This window comes from Xenopus laevis, chromosome 8S (assembly GCF_017654675.1).
Source record: "Xenopus laevis strain J_2021 chromosome 8S, Xenopus_laevis_v10.1, whole genome shotgun sequence".
NCBI lineage: Eukaryota > Metazoa > Chordata > Amphibia > Anura > Pipidae > Xenopus > Xenopus laevis.
Window position 1 is genome coordinate 81,802,036 of NC_054386.1, and position 21,562 is coordinate 81,823,597.

At 39.7% G+C, this 21,562-nt stretch overlaps 1 protein-coding gene across 1 annotated transcript in view; it reads right to left on the bottom strand.

The window, feature by feature from the left end:
• LOC121397773 overlaps positions 1-16,351 on the bottom strand; it is a 32,337-nt gene extending 15,986 nt beyond the window's left edge. The window contains exons 1-4 of the mRNA XM_041575261.1: positions 16,120-16,351; positions 11,197-11,330; positions 8,481-8,560; positions 6,386-6,478 (exon numbers count right to left, since the gene is read on the bottom strand). Of these exons, the coding sequence (XP_041431195.1) occupies positions 6,386-6,478; positions 8,481-8,560; positions 11,197-11,330; positions 16,120-16,230 (418 nt within the window). The 5' untranslated portion in view covers positions 16,231-16,351. The remainder of the gene's footprint in view (positions 1-6,385; positions 6,479-8,480; positions 8,561-11,196; positions 11,331-16,119) is intronic.
• Between the last annotated feature and the right edge of the window lie 5,211 nt (positions 16,352-21,562).

Here is a 21,562-nt window from a genome sequence, read left to right on the forward strand (position 1 = left end):
CACTTTATGCTTGTACCGAGGGTCTAGTAGCGTTGCGACCCAGTACAGGTCCTTCTCCTTAAGCCTCTTGATACGGGGGTCCTTCAACAGGCATGACAGCATGAAAGACCCCATTCTCACAAGGTTGGATGCAGAGCTATCCATCTCCGCTTCCTCATTATCAAGGACTGCATCATCCACGGTCTCCTCCCCCCAGCCACGTACAAGACCAGGGGTCCCCAAAAGGTCACCACTAGCCCCCTGGGAAGCCTGCTCCTGTTGGTCCTCCTCCTCCTCCTCCACAAAGCCACCTTCCTCCTCTGACTCCACTTCTGGCACCTCTCCCTGCGTTGCAGCAGGTGCCTGGGTTCGTTCTGGTGATTCCGACCAGAAATCGTGCGCTTCCAGCTCCTCGTCACGCTGGTCTACAGCCTCATCTGTCACTCGTCGCACGGCACGCTCCAGGAAGAAAGCGAAGGGTATTAGGTCGCTGATGGTGCCTTCGGTGCGACTGACCATATTTGTCACCTCTTCAAAAGGTCGCATGAGCCTGCAGGCATCGCGCATAAGCACCCAGTAACGGGGGAAAAAAATCCCCAGCTGTGCAGATCCAGTCCTACCACCCAGTTCAAAAAGGTACTCGTTGACGGCCCTTTGTTGTTGCAGCAGACGTTCCAACATAAGGAGCGTTGAATTCCAGCGAGTCTGGCTGTCAGAAATCAAACGCCTGACTGGCATGTTGTAGCGCTGCTGAATGTCAGCAAGGCGTGCCATGGCTGTGTAGGAACGTCTGAAATGGGCCGACACCTTTCTGGACTGGGTGAGAACGTCCTGGAATCCTGGGTACTTGGAGACAAAACGTTGGACTATTAAATTTAACACATGTGCCATGCAGGGCACATGTGTTAAATTGCCTAGTCTCAACGCTGCCAACAGATTGCTTCCATTGTCACACACCACTTTTCCGATCTGCAGTTGGTGTGGGGTCAGCCACCGATCGGCCTGTGACTGCAGAGATGACAGGAGTACAGATCCGGTATGGTTTTTGCTTTCCAGGCACGTCATCCCCAAGACAGCGTGACAACGGCGTACCTGGCACGTCGAATAGCCTAGGGGGAGCTGGGGGTGCACAGGTGTGGAGGAGGAGAAGGAGGACCCAGCAGCAGAGTAAGAAGAAGAAGAAGACGAGGTAGAGAGCGATGGAGGAGTAGAGGTGGTGGCAGAACCGCGTGCAATCCGTGGCGGTGACACCAACTCCACTGTTGTTGTTGAGCTACCCATTCCCTGCTTCCCAGCCATTACCAAGTTCACCCAGTGGGCAGTGTAGGTGACATACCTGCCCTGACCATGCTTGGAGGACCATGCGTCAGTAGTCATATGGACCTTTGGCCCAACACTAAGTGACAGAGATGCGGTAACTTGGCTCTGTACATGTTGGTACAGGTGTGGTATTCCCTTTTTAGAAAAAAAATTGCGGCTGGGTACCTTCCACTGCGGTGTCCCAATTGCTACAAATTTGCGGAAGGCCTCAGAGTCCACCAGCTGGTATGGTAAAAGCTGGCGGGCTAAGAGTGCAGACAAGCCAGCTGTCAGACGCCGGGCAAGGGGGTGACAGTCAGACATTGGCTTCTTACGCTCAAACATGGCCTTCACAGAAACTTGGCTGGTGGCAGATGACTGGGAATGGGAACAGGTGGTCAAGGTGGAAGGCGGAGTGGAGGGTGGTTCAGACGGGTCAAGGAGAGCAGAGGTAGAGCAGTAAGATGCTGGACCAGAAGGAGTGTGGCTTTTAGTTTGCCTGTTGCCTTTGAGGTGTTGCTCCCAAAGTGCTTTGTGCTTGCCGCTCATGTGCCTTCGCATAGAAGTTGTACCTATGTGGCTGTTGGGCTTACCAAGGCTCAGTTTCTGACTGCACTCATTGCAAATTACAATGCTTTTGTCAGAGGCACACACATTAAAAAAATCCCACACTGCTGACTTTTTGGAAGTGTGCGATCTGGCGGTAACAGTAGAAGTTGGCGGAGTTGGCGGTATTGGCGGCAATGGTGGGTGCGTTGGCCGGCTGAACACAGGTGCCGATACATGTTGTTGCCCTACTGATCCCTGCGGGCTGTCCTCCCTGCTTCTTCTAAGTCTTATTCTCCTACTGCCTCTCTGACTCTCCGTCTCTCCATCTGAACTACCCTCCTCTTGCTCTCTTCTACTAGGCACCCACAAAACATCAATCTCCTCATCATCATTCTCCTCAGATGCATCAATTTCTTCTGACACATCACAGAAGGAAGCAGCAGCGGGGACCTCCTCCTCATCACTCATTATGTCCATCTCTATCGTGTTCTCTGCCAGAATTAAATCTGGTGTAAGGTCCTCATCTCCTTCATCTTCTTCTGGCAATAATGGTTGCGCATTACTCAGTTCAAGAAACTCATTGGAAAATAACTCCTCTGACCCCAGTGAAGAAGGGGCACCGGTGGTGGAGGAAGTGTTACGTGGGGTGGCCATAGCAGTGGAGGATGAGGAGGATGTTGTGGTAAAGTTAGAAACGGTAGAGGATGGGGTGTGCTGTGTAAGCCAGTCAACTACCTCTTCAGCATTTTGGGAGTTCAGGGTCATTGGCTTTTTAAAACTGGGCAATTTGCTAGGGCCACAGGATTGCATAGCAGCACGGCCCCTAGCACGGCCTCTGCGTGGCGGCCTGCCTTTGCCTGGCATTATTTTTAAAAAAACAACAACAACAACAAAAACTCAGTTGGTTTTTCTGGAAACGATAATACACACAGCTAGATGGCGGGTTGAAGAAAACACTGTGCAAATAATGCCTACAAAGTCAACGTATACACTACTACAGCGGTGGATACGGATTACGTAAAATATATGAATGCTGCTTGAAAAAAAGTAACTCAAGTGGTTTTTCTAGAGACGATAATATTATCAATATTTAGACAAAATGTGAACAAGGTCACACAGCTCGATGGCGGGTTGAAGAAAACAGTGTGCAAATAATGCCTACAAGGCCAACGTATACACTACTACAGCGGTGGATACGGATTACGTAAAATATATGAATGCTGCTTGAAAAAAGTGACTCCGGTGTTTTTTCTGGAGACGGTAATATTATGGATATTTAGACAGAATGGGAACAAGGTCACACAGCTCGATGGCGGGTTGAAGAAAACAGTGTGCAAATAATGCCTACAAGGCCAACGTATACACTACTACAGCGGTGGATACGGATTACGTAAAATATATGAATGCTGCTTGAAAAAAGTGACTCCGGTGTTTTTTCTGGAGACGGTAATATTATGGATATTTAGACAGAATGGGAACAAGGTCACACAGCTCGATGGCGGGTTGAAGAAAACAGTGTGCAAATAATGCCTACAAGGCCAACGTATACACTACTACAGCGGTGGATACGGATTACGTAAAATATATGAATGCTGCTTGAAAAAAGTGACTCCGGTGTTTTTTCTGGAGACGGTAATATTATGGATATTTAGACAGAATGGGAACAAGGTCACACAGCTCGATGGCGGGTTGAAGAAAACAGTGTGCAAATAATGCCTACAAGGCCAACGTATACACTACTACAGCGGTGGATACGGATTACGTAAAATATATGAATGCTGCTTGAAAAAAGTGACTCCGGTGTTTTTTCTGGAGACGGTAATATTATGGATATTTAGACAGAATGGGAACAAGGTCACACAGCTCGATGGCGGGTTGAAGAAAACAGTGTGCAAATAATGCCTACAAGGCCAACGTATACACTACTACAGCGGTGGATACGGATTACGTAAAATATATGAATGCTGCTTGAAAAAAGTGACTCCGGTGTTTTTTCTGGAGACGGTAATATTATGGATATTTAGACAGAATGGGAACAAGGTCACACAGCTCGATGGCGGGTTGAAGAAAACAGTGTGCAAATAATGCCTACAAGGCCAACGTATACACTACTACAGCGGTGGATACGGATTACGTAAAATATATTATGGCTGCTTGAAAAAAGTGACTCCGGTGTTTTTTCTGGAGACGGTAATATTATGGATATTTAGACAGAATGTGAACAAGGTCACACAGCTCGATGGCGGGTTGAAGAAAACAGTGTGCAAATAATGCCTACAGGGCAAATAATGCCTAAAAGGTCAACTTATACACTACTACAGCGGTAGTAAAATAAAAAAAAGTAAAATAAAAAAAAATGAATATTAAAAAAAAAAATTAAAGTTGGTGCTGCTGAACTACTAGGAGCAGCAGATTAGCACACCAGTCCCACTCCCCAACACTGCTAGACTAATAGCACTGGGCTCTTATAGTAGTAGTAGTAGTAGTAGTAGTAAAACAACAAAAAAATAAATAAAAGCAGTCCTTACAAGGACTACTGTTATTGCAGCAGTCAGCAGATGAGATCAGAAGCAGGACAGCTGCCCACTGCAGCTACATACAGAGCACTGCAGTAGAAGGTAGATTACTAGCCAGCAAAGCTACCTAAGCTAAAATGTCCCTCAAACCCCTGCAGACTTCTGTCCCTCCAATAACAGAGCAGTATCAAAACGATTACTAGCCAGCAAACTTTCAACTGTCCCTGAAATCACTAACAGGCAGCAGCTCTCTCCCTACACTATCTCTTCAGCACACACAGGCAGAGTGAAAAAACGCTGCAGGGCTTCGGTTTTTATAGGGAAGGGGAGTGGTCCAGGGGAGAGCTTCCTGATTGGCTGCCATGTACCTGCTGGTCTGGGGTGAGAGGGCAAAAAAAAGCGCCAACAATGGCGAACCCAAAATGGCGAACGTCGCGCGACGTTCGCGAACTTCCGGCGAGCGCGAACAAGTTCGCCGGCGAACAGTTCGCGACATCTCTAACCACGATATTGTTTTTGCTACTTTTTGCAGAAAAAAATAGTTCCATGTGGCACTTACATATTCAACATCTAACCAACTAACACAAGGAAGAGGTAATAATACGACTAAAAGCAAAAAATATTATATGAAGGAAAAGACATATACAGCACTCATTATGCTCCTACTTCTGTCTGTACATTACCCACCTACTTAGATTGTAAGCTCTATGGTACAGGAACTTCCTTTCACTTGTCTTTTTAACACTTAACACTAAGGGGCAGATTTATCAAGGGTCGAAGTGAATTTGAGGGAATTTTCTAAGTAAAAAAATTAGAAATTCAAAGTAATTTTTTGGATACTTGAACTATCAAATAGGATACTACGACTTCGATTCAAAGTAAAATCATTTAAATATGCGACCATTCGATAAACGTCGTACTGTCTCTTTAAAAAAACTTTGACTTCCATACTTCGTCAAATTAAACCTGCCGAAGTGCTGTGTTAGCCTATGGGGACCTTCTAGAGCAGTTTTCTAAGTTTTTTGAAGTCGAAGAAAAATTTTTGATCGATGGATGAATTTCATCGATTTTACTATGACCGCAAATGGCCAAATTCGATGTAAAAAAACGTCGACTTCGATATTCGAAGTCTAAGCATTCCAATGCGATGGTCGAATTTCGAAGCTTTTTCTACTTCGAAATTCGACCCTTGATAAATCTACCCCTTAAATGTGAATGTAACTGTAATTTGGTTTATTTGATATTATTAGGGGCAGATTTACTGTACATTGGGTCGAATATTGAGGGTTAATTAACCCTCGATATTCGGCTGCCGAATTGAAATTCTTTGACTTTGAATATCGAAGTCGAAGGATTTAGCGCTATTCCTACGATTCATAATCGAACGATCGAACGATTAAATCCTTTGAATCGAACGATTCGAATGATTTCAATCCATTGATCGAAGTATTTCAATCCATCGATCAAAGGATTTTCCTTCGATCAGAAAATTGTTAGGAAACTTATGGCTAACATTGGCCTCGGTAGGTTTTATGTGGTGAACTAGGGGGTCGAAGTATTTTTTAAAGAGACAGTACTTCGACTATCGAATGGTCGACTAGCTGAACGATTTTTACTTCGAATCGTTCTATTCGACGTCGAAGGTCAAAGTAGCCTATTTGATGGTCGAAGAAGCCATATTCGACCATTCGAAATTCAAAGTATTTTTTATTCTAATCCTTCACTCGAGCTAAGTAAATGGGCCCCTTAGTGTAGTTATTTATTATTGCATTGACCCCTGTTTATTTTATGGATGTATTGTTGTACTAAGATTTTTCTACAGACTTTTACTATAGTGGTCCATAAAATGTGTGGCAGAAACAGTTACTAGACCCAAAATAAAGGGGCTTTATCTGAAATGTATATTACCTTAAATAGAAAGTAGAGCAGTATTGCGCAACGTATTGTATGAAAGAACATTATTGCTGTATTTTTCCATATTTATCTATACACAGAACAAAACGTGCTCAATGGATTTTCAAATGATCTAGATCAGTACTTACTGTGCAAAAATGCCCCACACAATGTACCATTGATTTTTTCATAGCTAATCATACTGTCTGGCTGGGTCTGGGCAAACCTGACAATGCTTTCCACTAGCATAACAGAAAGAAAACATTTGGTTATAATTCAATTTGTGTATCATTGTTTATGGTTATGATAAAATAAATATTATTATCTTTTTTTTTTTGTGCATTTTGTATAAAGAGAGTCAGACTGCAGCCCATAAAGCAACAACCACTCACCACTACTTGATATGAAAACAGATGGCAGGGTCTATCGAGTGTGGAAGTCCCCTGGCGTCTGAGACCGTGGAGAGTAGGAAAGAAGAAAAAAGTGGAGCACCACAACACCAAACAAAAACCAGAATCTTTATTCGTCCACATTAAAAAGCATGCAACATAATGTTGCCTATCGCATTTCGGGCATTTCCTCCCTTAATCATATTTATAAAAGGACAGAGTCCAAATATATAGGCAGTTGTGGACAGAGATCTCTGGTGGTAGCTGTCCAAAATTGTTGTAGACCCAAACATAACCAAATCACACCTATGTACATAGGTTTTCACATTAATAAAAAAGAAAGTGTTAAACACAAATAATCCAAAATAAACAAAACAAAACCATAAAGCAAAAACAGAAAACAGTAAAGCAAAGCAATGCCCCTTTATGTGAAATGGGATATATCAAATCTAGTTTTAGGCCCTGAGGGCTGCGTGTATTGACAGTAAAGATCCAAAAAGCTTCACACAGATTTGAATAGCGTACACTATCTCCTCCTTTTTAATCGCTTTCACAGTTAAATTTGAAAAAACCTTGTTTTCTGCATAAATTAAAATGACTACCAATGGGAGATTTAGCAATAGCATTTAAGTGCTCCTTAAGAAATCGGACCGTGCCCCCAACATATTGTTTTGCGCAGTATCCGCACGCCAAAAGATAGATCCCACGGTCACCACAGCAATTGCAGTACATAAGATTTTTTTTAAATATTTTACCTGTTATGTGGATTTACAGTCAGAACTGACTACAATCGCCTTACAAGTTTTGCAGGGATATTTCCCCATCTATGTACCTTTTTGTGTATAGACAATTACAAGAGTCCTCTGCACTCAACCCATTATCAATATATTTAAGACAGAGACATTTTGTGCATACTGCTACTAAAAAATGCCTTACCCTTTAAACAAAACAGGGATTGTTTGTCCATATATTGCAATATATTTAAGCTGGCCAACTACGTCAAAGTCATCCCATATCTGGCCAGTCCTACGCTTAATTTTCATCTGATTCATTAAGAATTCTATTGCTTAATTATACATTTTACAAAGGGACTAAGTTTTACCTGCAACTTACTAGCTGCTTTCAAAGTAAAACTCCCAAACTTGGCTGCCCTTTTATTAGACACCAGTGGGATCACCTGACTATAGCTTTTTGTGTATAACCAATTATTGCAAGAAATGGGAGCAGATACTAAACTCAGAGACAACTTATTCCCCAAGGTAGACGACTTTCTAGATGCTATTTTTAGAGAGCTGTTAAACAGAATCTCTTTCAAAATCGGATCATTAAAAAGGATTGGAAGGTGCTTTTCGCTTTTTGTTTTTTTTTAACTCCCAAGTGGAGACAATCTCTGTCTTTGGCACGTACATCATTTTAAAATAAACCCAGACATTTCATGAGATATCACTTTTTATAAGATAATTCTGAAATATTAATTGATTTGGGCAGTGTCACAAGAAATCAAACCCATGTTATAAAATATTTCCTTATGTAATTGTATATATTACTTTTTTGGTTTTCTTAAAAATCAAAGGATCAAGACCATATAGACATATATCTATCAAATGACCAAAAGATAATTCTTTACAAAGTTTTGAAAAGCTCCCTAACACACAGTTTACTTATATTTATCAGAATTTCTGAAGTATAAAGGTTGGACTAGATTTCTATAAGGTATCAAGGTCTGTTGTTATTGCTGTTATCTTTACAAGCTTATATGACAAGTTTCTGAACTGTGAGCCCTCAGGAGAATTGTGCTGTAGTTCAACCTCAATATAAATACAAATAATGGTTAAAGAAACCCAATATTACATACCTTCTTTAGTTACATACTTATAATGTGGTGTTCCCGGTATTCTCTCATAGTAGAAGTCAACCCCCTGAAATTCTGTCAATCTGCAAAGGGTAAATCACAGAGATCGGTGCATTCCAAAATGAATTGGAACGGATAAGTGCAAAAAATATCAAGAAGAAGCACAATTCTATATACTGTATATGCAATGAATATGTGTCTGAAAACTCTAACTATAATTGTGTATGATTTATATAATTTATTTTTAAATGATAAAACAGTACTTTGATGGTAACAGAGATGAACAAATCCATATTGGTGGCAAAACAATGCTATATTCCTATTTTTAGAAGACTTAGGGGCAGATTTAGTAAGCTCGAGTGAAGAATTCGAATGAAAAAAAATCAGAATTTCAAAGTATTTTTTTGGGTACTTCGAACATCGAATGGGTCAAATTCGATCGAATTCGATCGAATGATTCAAACGATTCGAAGTAAAAATCGTTCGACCATTCGATAGTCGAAGTACTGTCTCTTTAAAAATACTTCAACTTCATACTTCGCCACTTTAAACCTACCGAGCTGTAATGTTAGCCTATGGGGTCCTTCCCCAGCACTTTTCTAAGCTTTTTTTGATCAAATAAAAATCCTTCGATCAATTGCTTAAAATCGTTGGATTCAAAGGGTTTTATCGTTGCATCGAACGATTTTTATTCGATCGTATTTGCGCTAAATCCTTCGATATTCGAATTCGAAGGATTTAACTTCGAGTGTCGAATTCAAGGGTTTATTAACCCTCGAAATTCGACCCTTGATAAATCTGCCCCCTAAGGTATGGAGTTTCAAACTGTGAAAGGATCACTTATCTGGAAAACCCCAGGTTCCAAGTGTTAAGGAAATTCATATTTATCAAAGAGTGAAGTTAGAGATTGTGAAATTCCGCCATTCTCCATTCATTTCTATGGCATTTTGAAAGGCGTATTTATCAAAGGATGAACTTTCTCTTTCACCCATTGATAAATACTCTTTTAAAAATCCCATAGAAATAAACGGAGAGTGGCGGAATTTCACTCTAGTGGACTGTGGCGATCTATAACTTCACTTATTGATAAATATACCCCAATGTTTATTTGACACAAGTTCCCTGGATTCTGAGTTCTACAAGAGTCAGAACCTTGTACAAGGGAAAGTTATGAAGGAGTACTGGAGTGAAATGGGAGAGCATAGAGATATTTTTTCACAGCACAGAAAAACAAATAATTGCTCTTACAGCCAATCGGGTGGCTCTGCGCTCAAGGCAAGGGTAATAGTGAACAAGACTAGCTTAAAAACAGAATCCATGCACGTAATACACAGACTTTTTTCTGTATCTAAATTGTATTTGGGATAATAGATCACAAAAGAAAAGAAAAACATACATTGCATGTATCAGTAGTTGTAGTTCATTGGTTGCTACTGGTATACTGTAAGAGCCATATGAGAATACCGTACTCTTGTAACTTGTCACAATCTTCTTCAATTGCTTTCATTTCTTGTAGTCTTTCTTCTTTTTTTTTTTTTGCTGAATCTGCTTATGTGGTGCTACTTATTTTACTACAGTTGCACATATGGACAAAATGCTTATTGTAATAAATACCATAATGTCTTTTTGGGTTGATTCTTTGGTTGGTATGAGACTCAAATATGTGGAAAGAATTAACTAGAACATTTCAGACAGATCAGTAGAAGATGGCCTTCCTATAGAAAGAAAAAATCCAAACAATTGGAGACCATTTAAAGTACAAAAAGTATAAAGTTTATTTGACACGACCCCCTCTGCAGTTACCAGAGTCAGAATAACAAGACAAAGACAGACCAGAGTTTTTATACCCTCTGGTAACCAGGGCTGGTTAGGAGTATTAGGTATGTGAGATTTAGGGGCAGATTTACATATGGTCGAATATCGAGGGTTAATTAACCCTCGATATTCGACTGCCGAATGTAAATCCTTCGACTTCGAATATCGAAGGATTTACCGCAAATAGTTTGATCGAATGATCGGCCGAAAAATCACTTGATCGAATGATTAAAACCTTCGATTCGAAGGATTTTAATCCATTGATCGAACAAATTTTCTTCGACCAAAAAATTGTTAGAAAGCCTATGGGGACCTTCCCCATAGGCTAACATTGCACCTCGGTAGGTTTTAGGTGGCCAAGTAGGGGGTCGAAGTTTTTTTTAAAGAGACAATACTTCGACTATTGAATGGTCGAATATTCGAACGATTTTTAGTTGGAATTGTTCGATTCGATGTCGAAGGAGCGACCAGAGGAGCGTCCAGAAACCTGAGAAATTAAAAATACATATTAACTGCACTTGGGATGTTACACAGGTGGTACAGGAATGAAGGGTGACTTAAAACTATTTTGAAAATCCTTCACGGGCACTTTTGAAACCACCCTGTCCACTAAAAAGGGGGGCAAGAATCTCTGGGTAAAGTCTGACTAAACAAACTTTCCCTCAACACTTGCATGGGCAATCAATCATCATTAAATATCAATATCATTAAATTACATTTAAACTAAATGAAATTAAATATCAATCAATGTTATCATTAAATATCTGTGTATTCCATAAACTTGACCATTTAACAAGTTCTGCTCCTCCTCATGAGACGGTGATATCTTACATTCAATGTTATATATGAACAACAAGATCTTGCTCGTTAAAATACACACGTTTTATAGAAAGTGAATACTTACGGATCAAAGAAGACGAGAAAATGCCCATCTTTTTCTGTAAACGATATGTTTGCGTACGTATACGTTACATAATCAATTGTAAATGAAAAAGATGGACACAGAGATAATGCAATCAAGTTCCATAATCCAGATATCTGCCAATCACAATTAGAACTAATTAGCACTCATTAGCCTTAATGCATATACGGTATCTAACTATCTATCTATCTATCTATCTATCTATCTATATACAGTAGTTCCAAATAAGCACTACAGGTGGCACTCCGGGTGAATATGAGTATATATATATATATTTCCTGTTGTTGTTACTTTTTAAGGTTGATTAAGCTTTTTTTGAGGTCCTCCCCTTGCATAATGCAAGAAATTGTATAAATGTGCAAGTAAAGTCATGGTAAATCCTTGCACCATGTTACAGTAGATTCATATATACACCAGGAGGGCATATTTATCAAGCTGTGCAAAATGTTTTTACATCAGACAAACAGTGGGAACAGTGGTGTCAAACAATAGTGTTTTTTATCAAGCTGTTATTTTCCTAACTCATAATTAACACCATCTATCCTTATTGATGAACTCAGCAGGCAGAATCCATCACATGTTAAAAGTAGTTCTATTTATGAAGGTGTATATTTTTATTTACTAAAGAGATTTACAGCTGGTGTAATGAAGCTGAGGATAATTTCAAGTGGAGAAATTTATTAAGGGGCAGATTTTACAAGGGTCAAATTTCGAAGTAATGGGAGTTTTTTTTGAACTCCCATAACTTCGAAATTTGAATAAAAAAAGGCCAATCAAAATTTATTTAAAAAAAAAAAAATCGAAGTTTTTAACTTCGGGTGAATAGATTGTAATCGAATCGTTCAAATCGAAGTTTTAGCGCATTCGATCGAATCCGAAACAAAGTATTTGTCCCACAAAACTGTGATTTTTCAAAATCCACCAAATGACTCCAAATAGGCTCTAGGAGGTCCCCCTTAGGCTAAAACAGCAATTCGCCAGGTATTAGATGGCGAATGTTCGAAGTCGAAGTTTTAAAGAAACAGTATATGATAAATTTCAATATTCAAATAGTCACATTTTTTCAAATTCAAATGGAATTTTGGCCTAGTCGAAGTACACAAAAATAGCTCGAAATTCGAATTTTTCACTTCGAATTTTTCACTTCGAATCTTTAAATCTGCTAAAAGAGTAAAATAAGATTCACATGTACAGCTTCTGAGTATTAAAGGGATACTGAAATCCATTTCTCAAAATAGCAAACAGATTTTTTTATATTCAATTTTGAAATCTGACATGGGGCTAGACATTTTGTCAATTTCCCAGCTGCCCCTGGTCATGTGACTTGTGCCTGCACTTTAGGAGAGAAATGCTTTCTGGCAGGCTGCTGTTTTTCCTTCTCAATGTAACTGAATGTGTCTCAGTGGGACATGGGTTTTTACTATTGAGTGTTGTTCTTAGATCTACCAGGCTGCTGTTATCTTGTGTTAGGGAGATGTTATCTGATTACCTTCCCATTGTTCTTTTGTTTGGCTGCTGGGGGGGGAAAGTGAGGGGGGTGATATCACTCCAACTTGCAGTACAGCAGTAAAGAGTGATTGAAGTTTATCAGAGCACAAGTCACATGACTTGGGGCAGCTGGGAAAATGACAAAATGTCTAGCTCCATGTCAGATTTCAAAATTGAATATAAAACAATCTGTTTGCTCTTTTGAGAAATGGATTTCAGTGGAGAATTCTGCTGGAGCAGCACTATTAACTGATTCATTTTGAAATAAAACAAAAAAATTCCCATGACAGTATCCCTTTAAATCCAATCCCAAGGTGCGTGACTCCATGGTTTATCATTTGAAACCTAGCCCATCTTTATGGAAGTACAATGTTTATATGGAACAAGATTTTGACAAGGTATTCAGTGAGGTGTCTTCTAAATATGCTTTTGCAGGAATTTAACAAATGTTAAAAAAAAAATTACTACTTTGTTGTATTAAGTAAATATTAGATTATACATGTTATACCTATACTTTCCTTACCTGGGGCAGGGGTTGCTTATTATCTATAAGAATTCTAAGGTGTCTGTACTTCATCAAGAATGTGCCTTAGATCTAGTGATGGGCGAATTTGTGGCGTTTCGGTTTGCCGAAAACTCGTGAATTTCCAGCGAAATTCGCATAACTGCAAAAAATTTGCAAAATGGCGCCGGCATCTCGTTTTTGACGCCAGTGTCCATTTTTTGATGTAATGGCAGAATAGCTCCATGTAGCACGGTGGATATTTGATTTAATGATTTACAATATATATCTGATTTATAGTGAATCAAACCTTAAGTTTGAGTAAGTATAAGATTTTGGGATAGTTATTTGAATCCAATGTCCCTGATGTAGTTATATTGCTGGGCAAACGTTCCATAGCAAACACAGGCATTGTTGGCCAGCAAACATCTTTAAGAATGAATAAACAGACAGCAGACAGACAAGACTCAGATTGAGTAACAAACTGTGTCTTGGTGAAAGAGATACAAAGTTCTTGCTGATCTTTTAGAATTCCATTGGACAGCATTTTGGGCTAGCTAACTATATTGCCTAGGTCAGCATTTGGGGTTAAAGGTCTCTCTAGCTGTTGATTATAAAGCACACCTTCACTTTACATGGGGAGCTTCGCCTCGGACCCATGAGTGGGTGCCAGGATTTGGATCATCGCTTGATTATCGGGAACCTGAGGGTGATGAACCAAAGGTTGTGGGGCTCCCCGATTGTGCAGAACTGGCTATTCTTGTAATTACCATCATATGAAGTTAAGTAAACGTTTTTAAATTCTACCTTTACTTGTGTGTGTGTAAGTTATTGCTCACAAGCAGTATATCAAAAGGTTTAATCATTGATCCTGTATATTTGTATTAATATATTTATTTTAATTAATACAAGTATTATTATGGATAAAGGTTTACTCCTTTATTACACTCCATCATAACACTTTACAAGATATACTGGGGGGAAAAATGTTTTTTACTGTAATAGTGCACAAATATGGTAAGACAAAAGTAAATTGATTTCAATCCTAAAGTATAAAAATATAGATATTTCTAAAAGATTATACCGTCATTTCTATATGCCAGGGACCAAAATGTGTCAAAGGAATGACAAAATTCTTTCTGGCAACAAAAATATGTACTTTCAGTGTAAAAGGACATAAAACACAACCACGGATGCAGTGGCACAATGTATTAAACAAAATACAGCAGAAATAATCCTTAGTAGCCTTTACCATCATCTCTACACATTGCCCGCTTGGCTTCCATGCACTGTAATATGTTACAGGTATGGGACCTGTTATCCAGAATGCTCGGGACCTGGAGGTTTACGGATAACAGATCTTTCCTTCATTTCGATCTCCATACCTTAAAGTGATACTGACACTAAAAAATTTCTTTTCAAAATATTAGGGGCAGATTTATGAAAGGTCGAAGGGAAAATTCGAATTAAAAAAAAAAAAATCAAAAATTCGAATATCGAAATTTATCATGTACTGTCTCTTTAAAAATTAGACTTCGACCATTCGCCTTAATCTGCTCCTTAATCTACATTAAGGGGCGGATTTATCAAGGGTCAAATTTCGAGACGAGTTTTTTATACTTCCATCAACTTGAAATTGGAATAAAAAAAAGACCAACCGAAATGTATTAAAAAAAAAAATCAAATTTTTTTAACTTCGAGTGAATAAGCTGTATAAGATCGTTCGAATCGAATTCGGATCGTATTTGATCAAATTCAATTTGAAGTCTTTTAAAAAAAACTTTGATTTTTCAAAGTCCACCAAATGGCTCCAAATAGGTTCTAGGAGGTCCTCCATAGGCTAAAACAGCAATTCAGCAGGTTAAGGATGGCGAATAGTTGAAGTCTAATTTTTAAAGAGACAGTACATGATAAATTTCGATATTCACATTTTTTTCAAACGCGAATCAAATTTGGACTATTCCCTAGTCGAAGTACACTAAAATGAGCTTGAAATTCGAATTTAAAAATTTGATTTTTCAATTCGACCCTTGATAAATCTGCCCCTAAAAGTTACAAATAGGTCACGTAGATCGTTTTTTGCTGATAGTTCTGCTTTTGTAATTAATTATTACTAAACCTGACTGTTTTGCCAACCTGACTGTCCAATCTCCGTCTAGTTTCTAATTAGGGATGGGTGAATTTTTTCGCCTCGTTTTGCCAAAAAAAGGACACCCATAGAAAAAAAAAAAAAGACGCGCGTCAAAACAGTTTCGCTGCACGGCAAAAAATTTTCGATGCCCATAGACTTTAATGGGCGTCTGCGACATTTCACTGGCGGCGAATTTTGGGCGAAACTAAACGTCTCAAATTCGCGCATCCCTATTTCTAATGCTAACGGACTACTGCTGCAAAAATATGGCAGCCCCCTCATAGAGGAACATGGGGGTAAGAAAGGTAATGTAAAAGCATCAGGAAAATACTTTAATGGCAAAATTATAAATAGCATTCATAGATAATTTTATGATGGATATAAAAACGTTTATTTTCTGATGTCAGTATCTCTTTAAGTCTACTTGAAAATCGTATAAACATTAAATAAACCCAATAGGCTGGTTTTGCTTCCAATGAGGAATAATTATAATTCATTACAATGTAGTACTTAAGTTATTACAGAGAAAAATTAAATCATTTCTAAAAATTTGGATTATTTAGATAAAATTGAGTTTATGGGAAACAGCCTTTCCATAATTCCGAACTTTCTGGATAATGGGTTTCTGGATAACAGATCCCATATCTTTACAGGTGATGAAACATACAGACTTTCATATAATATTGAAAGTTGGATGATAATTGCTGTTTGACTTTTTCAGTCTGGCACTATATGTCAGTCTAGTTGATCATGTTCAAATAACAGCAACAAGCCTTATGATTACCTGTGTATGATTACTCGGTATCCCTTCTTTCTCTCCAACACAATCTGGGGTGCTGCCGTTGGCAACAGCAAGAATGCAGAACAGCAACAGGTAAAAACTGAGGGCCCCCATGTCCTAATGTGACAAAAGTAAATTCACCCCTAGAACTGCCAGTTATATAAGCCCCTGGAGAGCAGATATCATCATGTATAAACATACTGTCATAGGGTCCAGATAAGGAACAAAGTCACCCTATAATAAAATGCCAGATCAAATATTGATCTGGGTCATTAACTCAAATGGGCACCCATCACATAAAGAGCAAAGTTCCAGTGTCATCAAACACGACAAAATAAATAAATAGCTCTGTGGCAAGAGATTGATTTGCACATTTTTTAAAGTCACTAGATCACTAAATCAGAGACTAAAAGAATTTGGTCCTTAGTGACCTATAGTCTATAACTTGTGTTCATTCTATAGCACCCAGTCACCACTAGACCACTACTTGTAGAACAATGTGTCAGGAGCACCCAATGGCACTCCTGTCCTCTTCGGTGCTGTGTCCAAGGTGGCGGCGTACAGACGAATGACGTCATTACACCGCGTCTGGTGACAAAATTCAAAATAAAAGGACGTCATGGTTACAGGTTCAATGCCCAATTAAAGGTCACATTACCTGGGTGTTCATAATTATTATTATATTGATCACTGGACTTTTGACCCTGGTCTGAACCTTTGACCACGATCCTTTGCTGACTGCCTACTGCCTGAATCCTAACTACACTTGAACCGCATGGAAGCCTATGATGCCCAGCAAAATAGTATAGCACAAGTGCTAGAGGCCCTTCTCTCCCGGATGCCATCCGTGTATCCAGTCGTGGGTAAGTCCTCTCCCGGCAGTTGCCGCTCCTCCAGCGGCTTCCCCGGCCGGTGAGCCCCGCAATCCTCCACCTCCTCGCTTAGGTTTGCAGAGGTTTTGTGACTCAATGCCTTATCCAGTTTCAACCCTTGCAGCACACCTGTGAATGAGCCAAGCAGGTGTATGTGATGTCCAGATTGGAGGGTAAACCTCTAGAATGGGCAATGCCACTTTGGGAGAATAATTCTCCTCTGACCTTTGATGCCAAAACTTTCCTCCAGGCCTTTCAAAAGGTGTTTGACGCCCCAGGTCAGAACTCTGATGGCTAATTGGAACAATGAAGCTTATGGAGCGGTCTTCTATTAAGGCTTGTAAAGCAGACTCAAAGGTGACTAAAGGAGGTGCGTCTTTTTATTTTGACGCACAACGCCATACAAGTCTATGGGCGTCATTTTATCGGCGAAACAAGGGGAAAAAATTCACCCATCCCTACATCTGAGATCATTTCTGAAACAACGGGAGAACTACCACTGAGAGTGGGATCCATACAGTGAGAGAAGTTGTCATTCTGTTAGGGATGACAGTTAGGTTTGCAGACAGGAGCCAATGTGCTGGGTAACTTAGCAGTATTTATTGAACAAAAAATATATGCAGGCTTATGCAGAAAAAAGGCAGCAAAACACAAAAAAAAGTCCAAAAAGCAGACAAACAGAATCAGATTCAGACAAAAGGGTCAAGACAGGCAGAGTTTATGCAAAGTCCAATATTCAAGCCAAAGGTCAGAACCGGGAGATCAAGTACAAAAAGGAACAAGGCAGGGAACAAGATAAGGATTACCTGGATAATATCAGGAGCAGGAAACAGGACTCAGGAGCACGACAAGATATCAGGATACAGGATTTCAGGATAACATGATTTCACAGAACTTGGAGTTAGTTTGAGGCTAATAATCCAGCAAAGGGGGGTTGGGGGAACAGGCTAAAGTAGTGATCTAATGAATCATTGCCCTCAGCTGGGTAGAGGGCGTGCACTACTACAGGCTGATCAGGAGGCAGCAAAGCAGCAGTCCTCTTAGAATCAGGCCAAACCCAGAACCAGGAGGAGCAGTGTCTGGAAACCAACAGGTCCCTGGTTCAAAACCAGGGAGTTCCTTACACGTTCCTCATCATAAACTGTCCATAGGCTCCTGTGGGGCTGGGTTTACCCTGGCTCCATTTGCATAACCCTTCTATTGACTGGTCTGTCAATCAGATATGTCATTGGAGTCCTTTCTGTCAAAGAAATTGCTTCCCTGCTAATCCCATTCAACAGGTATACCTCGTTGCAGTGGATCTTCAGTCTTTGCCAAGGACTAATCAGATGTCTTTTGCAAGAAGTCTGCAGAGGTTTTCCCTCCTCACCGCTCCTACGACTGTCCCATTGATCTTCTTGCTTGTACCGTGCTCTGTAGGCCATCCAGTCCCTAAAAGAATATTTTGTCTCTGCTCCTGTCCTTCGACATCCTGATCTTCTTCAACCCTTCTTCATTGAAATAGATGCTTCTGCTGTAAAGGCTGGTGCCAGTCTATCTCAGAGACAAATCATAGATGGGAAACTACACCCATGAAAATACTTTTCTTAGAAATTCTCTCCTGCCAAGCAAAATTTTGATGTTGGGAATTGTGAGCTTCTGGCAGTCAAACTTCCACTCGAGGAGTGGCACCATTTTCTAGAAGGAGCCCTCCCTTTGCATTTATACTGATCGCAAAAACTTGGGGTTCATTCAGACTCTCAAGAGACTTAATCTTGTCAAGCATTCTTCACACGATTCAATGTCGTTATCACATATTGCCCTGGCTCCAGAAATCGGAAGGCAGATGCCCTATCCAGAAGCATTATTCCTGAAGGTCACCTCAGTGAAGATCAAGGACCAATTGTTCCAACTACTAAGATCATTGCTTCTTTGTTTCCACAATTGGCTAGCCAGATCCTATCAGTCCAGTCCTCTGCTCCTGCTAATACCCCCATTGGAATGGTATATGTGCCACCGGAGCTTTGCCTACCCATCCTTCAGCAAAGTCACTGTTCAAAGTAGGCCGGGCATCCCGGTACCAAGAAAACTCCGGAATTAGTAAGTAGACTTGTCTGGTGGCCTACTCTTTGGAAGAATGTCAAAGATTTTGTGGCAGCTTGTGCTATCTGTGCGTCTTCCAAATCTAGGCATTTTCGTCCTTGAGGTCTATTCCAACCTCTACCCACTCCTTCCCATCCTTGGACTCATTTAGCTATTGACTTTATTGTCCAACTGCCACCTCATTCAATACATCTTCCGATTTCATAGCTGTCTGACAGACGTTCCCAGTTTGTGTCCAAGTTCTTGCGATCCTTGTGTAAAGGTCTGGGTATTGGGCAACATCCGCATATTTTTCCTCAAGACTTCCTCTAGTTTGCCTGAATCCTTACTATGCTTGTTCCTGATCCCTTTGGATACCGTGAACTTGGACTTAAACCTAGAGCTTTCTCCTTGGATGGGACATCTCCGTACTTGGAGCCACAAGGCCCCTGACACAACGTAATGATGTTCATTTACTACACATGACTTTAAAATTTTCTATTTTTTACATTTGTGGTTAAGAATTGCCCCATACTTTGTGTTAGCCTTTCTAACATAAGTAATTGCCTTTAAGGGCAAAGTCTCTTGGGGGTCCAGCTGGATCAACTATTAAATTTGATGTTCTGAAAAACATTTTCTCAGGTACACAGTGTTTTAAGTTTCTTAAACAACGTTATTTTTCAACAACATTATTTTACCTTTACCCCATACTGGAAAAGAAAGACTTTGGACAACTGAACCTTCAACTTTAAAACATATGGGTGCTCTGCATAGTTATATAGTTACTTAGTTAAAACACCTTAAAAAAGACTGAAGTCGATCAAGTTCAACCCCTCCAAATGAAATCCAGCATCCATAAATATACACACTTACACTGACCCCTCTAAATACTCACATATACTATATTTACCCATTTCTATATTAACTGTAGATTTTAGTATCACAATAGCTTTGGATATTACGTCTGTCCAAGAAATCATCCACGACCCTCGTAAAATCATTAACTGAATCAGCATCACAACATCATACGTCAGTACATTTCACAATCTCACTGTCCTCACTGTGAAGAACCACCTACGCTGCTTCAAATGAAAGTTATTTTCCTCTAGTCTGAATGGGCAGCCTCTAATGCAGTGATCTTCTTTATGGGTTAAAAGGTCCCATGCTATTTGTCTATAATGTCCGCTAATTTTGTGTAATTTTGTAAAGTGTAATCATGTCCTATCACAAGCATATTTTTTCCCAGAGAAAATAACCCCAACCTTGACAGTCTACCCTCATAAATTAAGTCTTCCATCTCTCTAACCAGTTTAATTGCACATCTCTGCACTCTTTCCAGATCATTTATATCCCACTTATAGGGATACAGTCATGGAAAAAAATGTTTTTTCCAAAATGCATTAGTTAACAGTGCTACTGCAGCAGAATTATGGACTGAAATTCGTTTCTCAAAAGAACAAATAGATTTTTTTATATTTCATTTTGAATCTGACATGGGGTTAGACATATTGTCAGTTTCCCAGCTGCCCCCAGTCATGTGACTTGTGCTCTGATAAACTTCAGTCACTCGTTACTGCTGTACTTCAAGTTGGAGTGATATCACCCCCTCCCTTGCCCCCAGCAGCCTAACAACAGAACAATGGTTAGGTAACCAGATAGCAGCTCCTTAACAGAAGATAACAGCTGCCTGGTAGATCTAAGAACAGGCCTCAATAGTAAAATCCAGGTCCCACTGCAACACATTCAGTTATATTGAGTAGGAGAAACAACAGCCTGCCAGAAAGCAGTTCCATCCTAAAGTGCTGGCTCTTTCTGAAAGCACATGACCAGGCAAAATAACCTGAGATGGCACCTACACACCAATATTACAACAACAAAAACATACACTTGCTGGTTGAGGAATTAAACTTTATAGTGTAGAGTAAATTATTTGCAGTGTAAACAGTGTAATTCTGAAATAAAAACTACATCATAAAAATCATGACAGATTACTTTGAAGGACTGAGTCCAAAACTGCTTTACCTACTCCAGGTGAGGACCTATAAAGTGGCAAAATTATGTTTTCATCCCTTGAGTCCCTTTTTTATGCAAGACAGAACTATTTGCTTTAGATGACACTGCCCGGAATTAGTCACTTTAGTTTGCAGAATCACTATAAACCTGTTTCAGATTAAGAAAGCCTTATTTGATATATATAGCTTATATACAGTATTTATGCAACATATTTGTACAAATGTATGCAAGACAGTACCCTTGCAAAGTAGCCAATAATTCTAGCCATAATGTCGCTCTGTACTTGAGTTGAATTATGGGTTAATACAGGCCTGGACTGGCAATGTCAGTTCAGGTAAATGTCAGAGTGTCCACTTTCCTTCAACCACAAGTGGGTTGGTGTAACGTCCTGCCTGTGTTTGAACCGGTGACTTGCGGGTTACTATATAGTCATATAATACACAAAAGCCATGAATATCCTGTAAATTATATAGTGAATAAAGTACCCCCTCTTGTAAAAT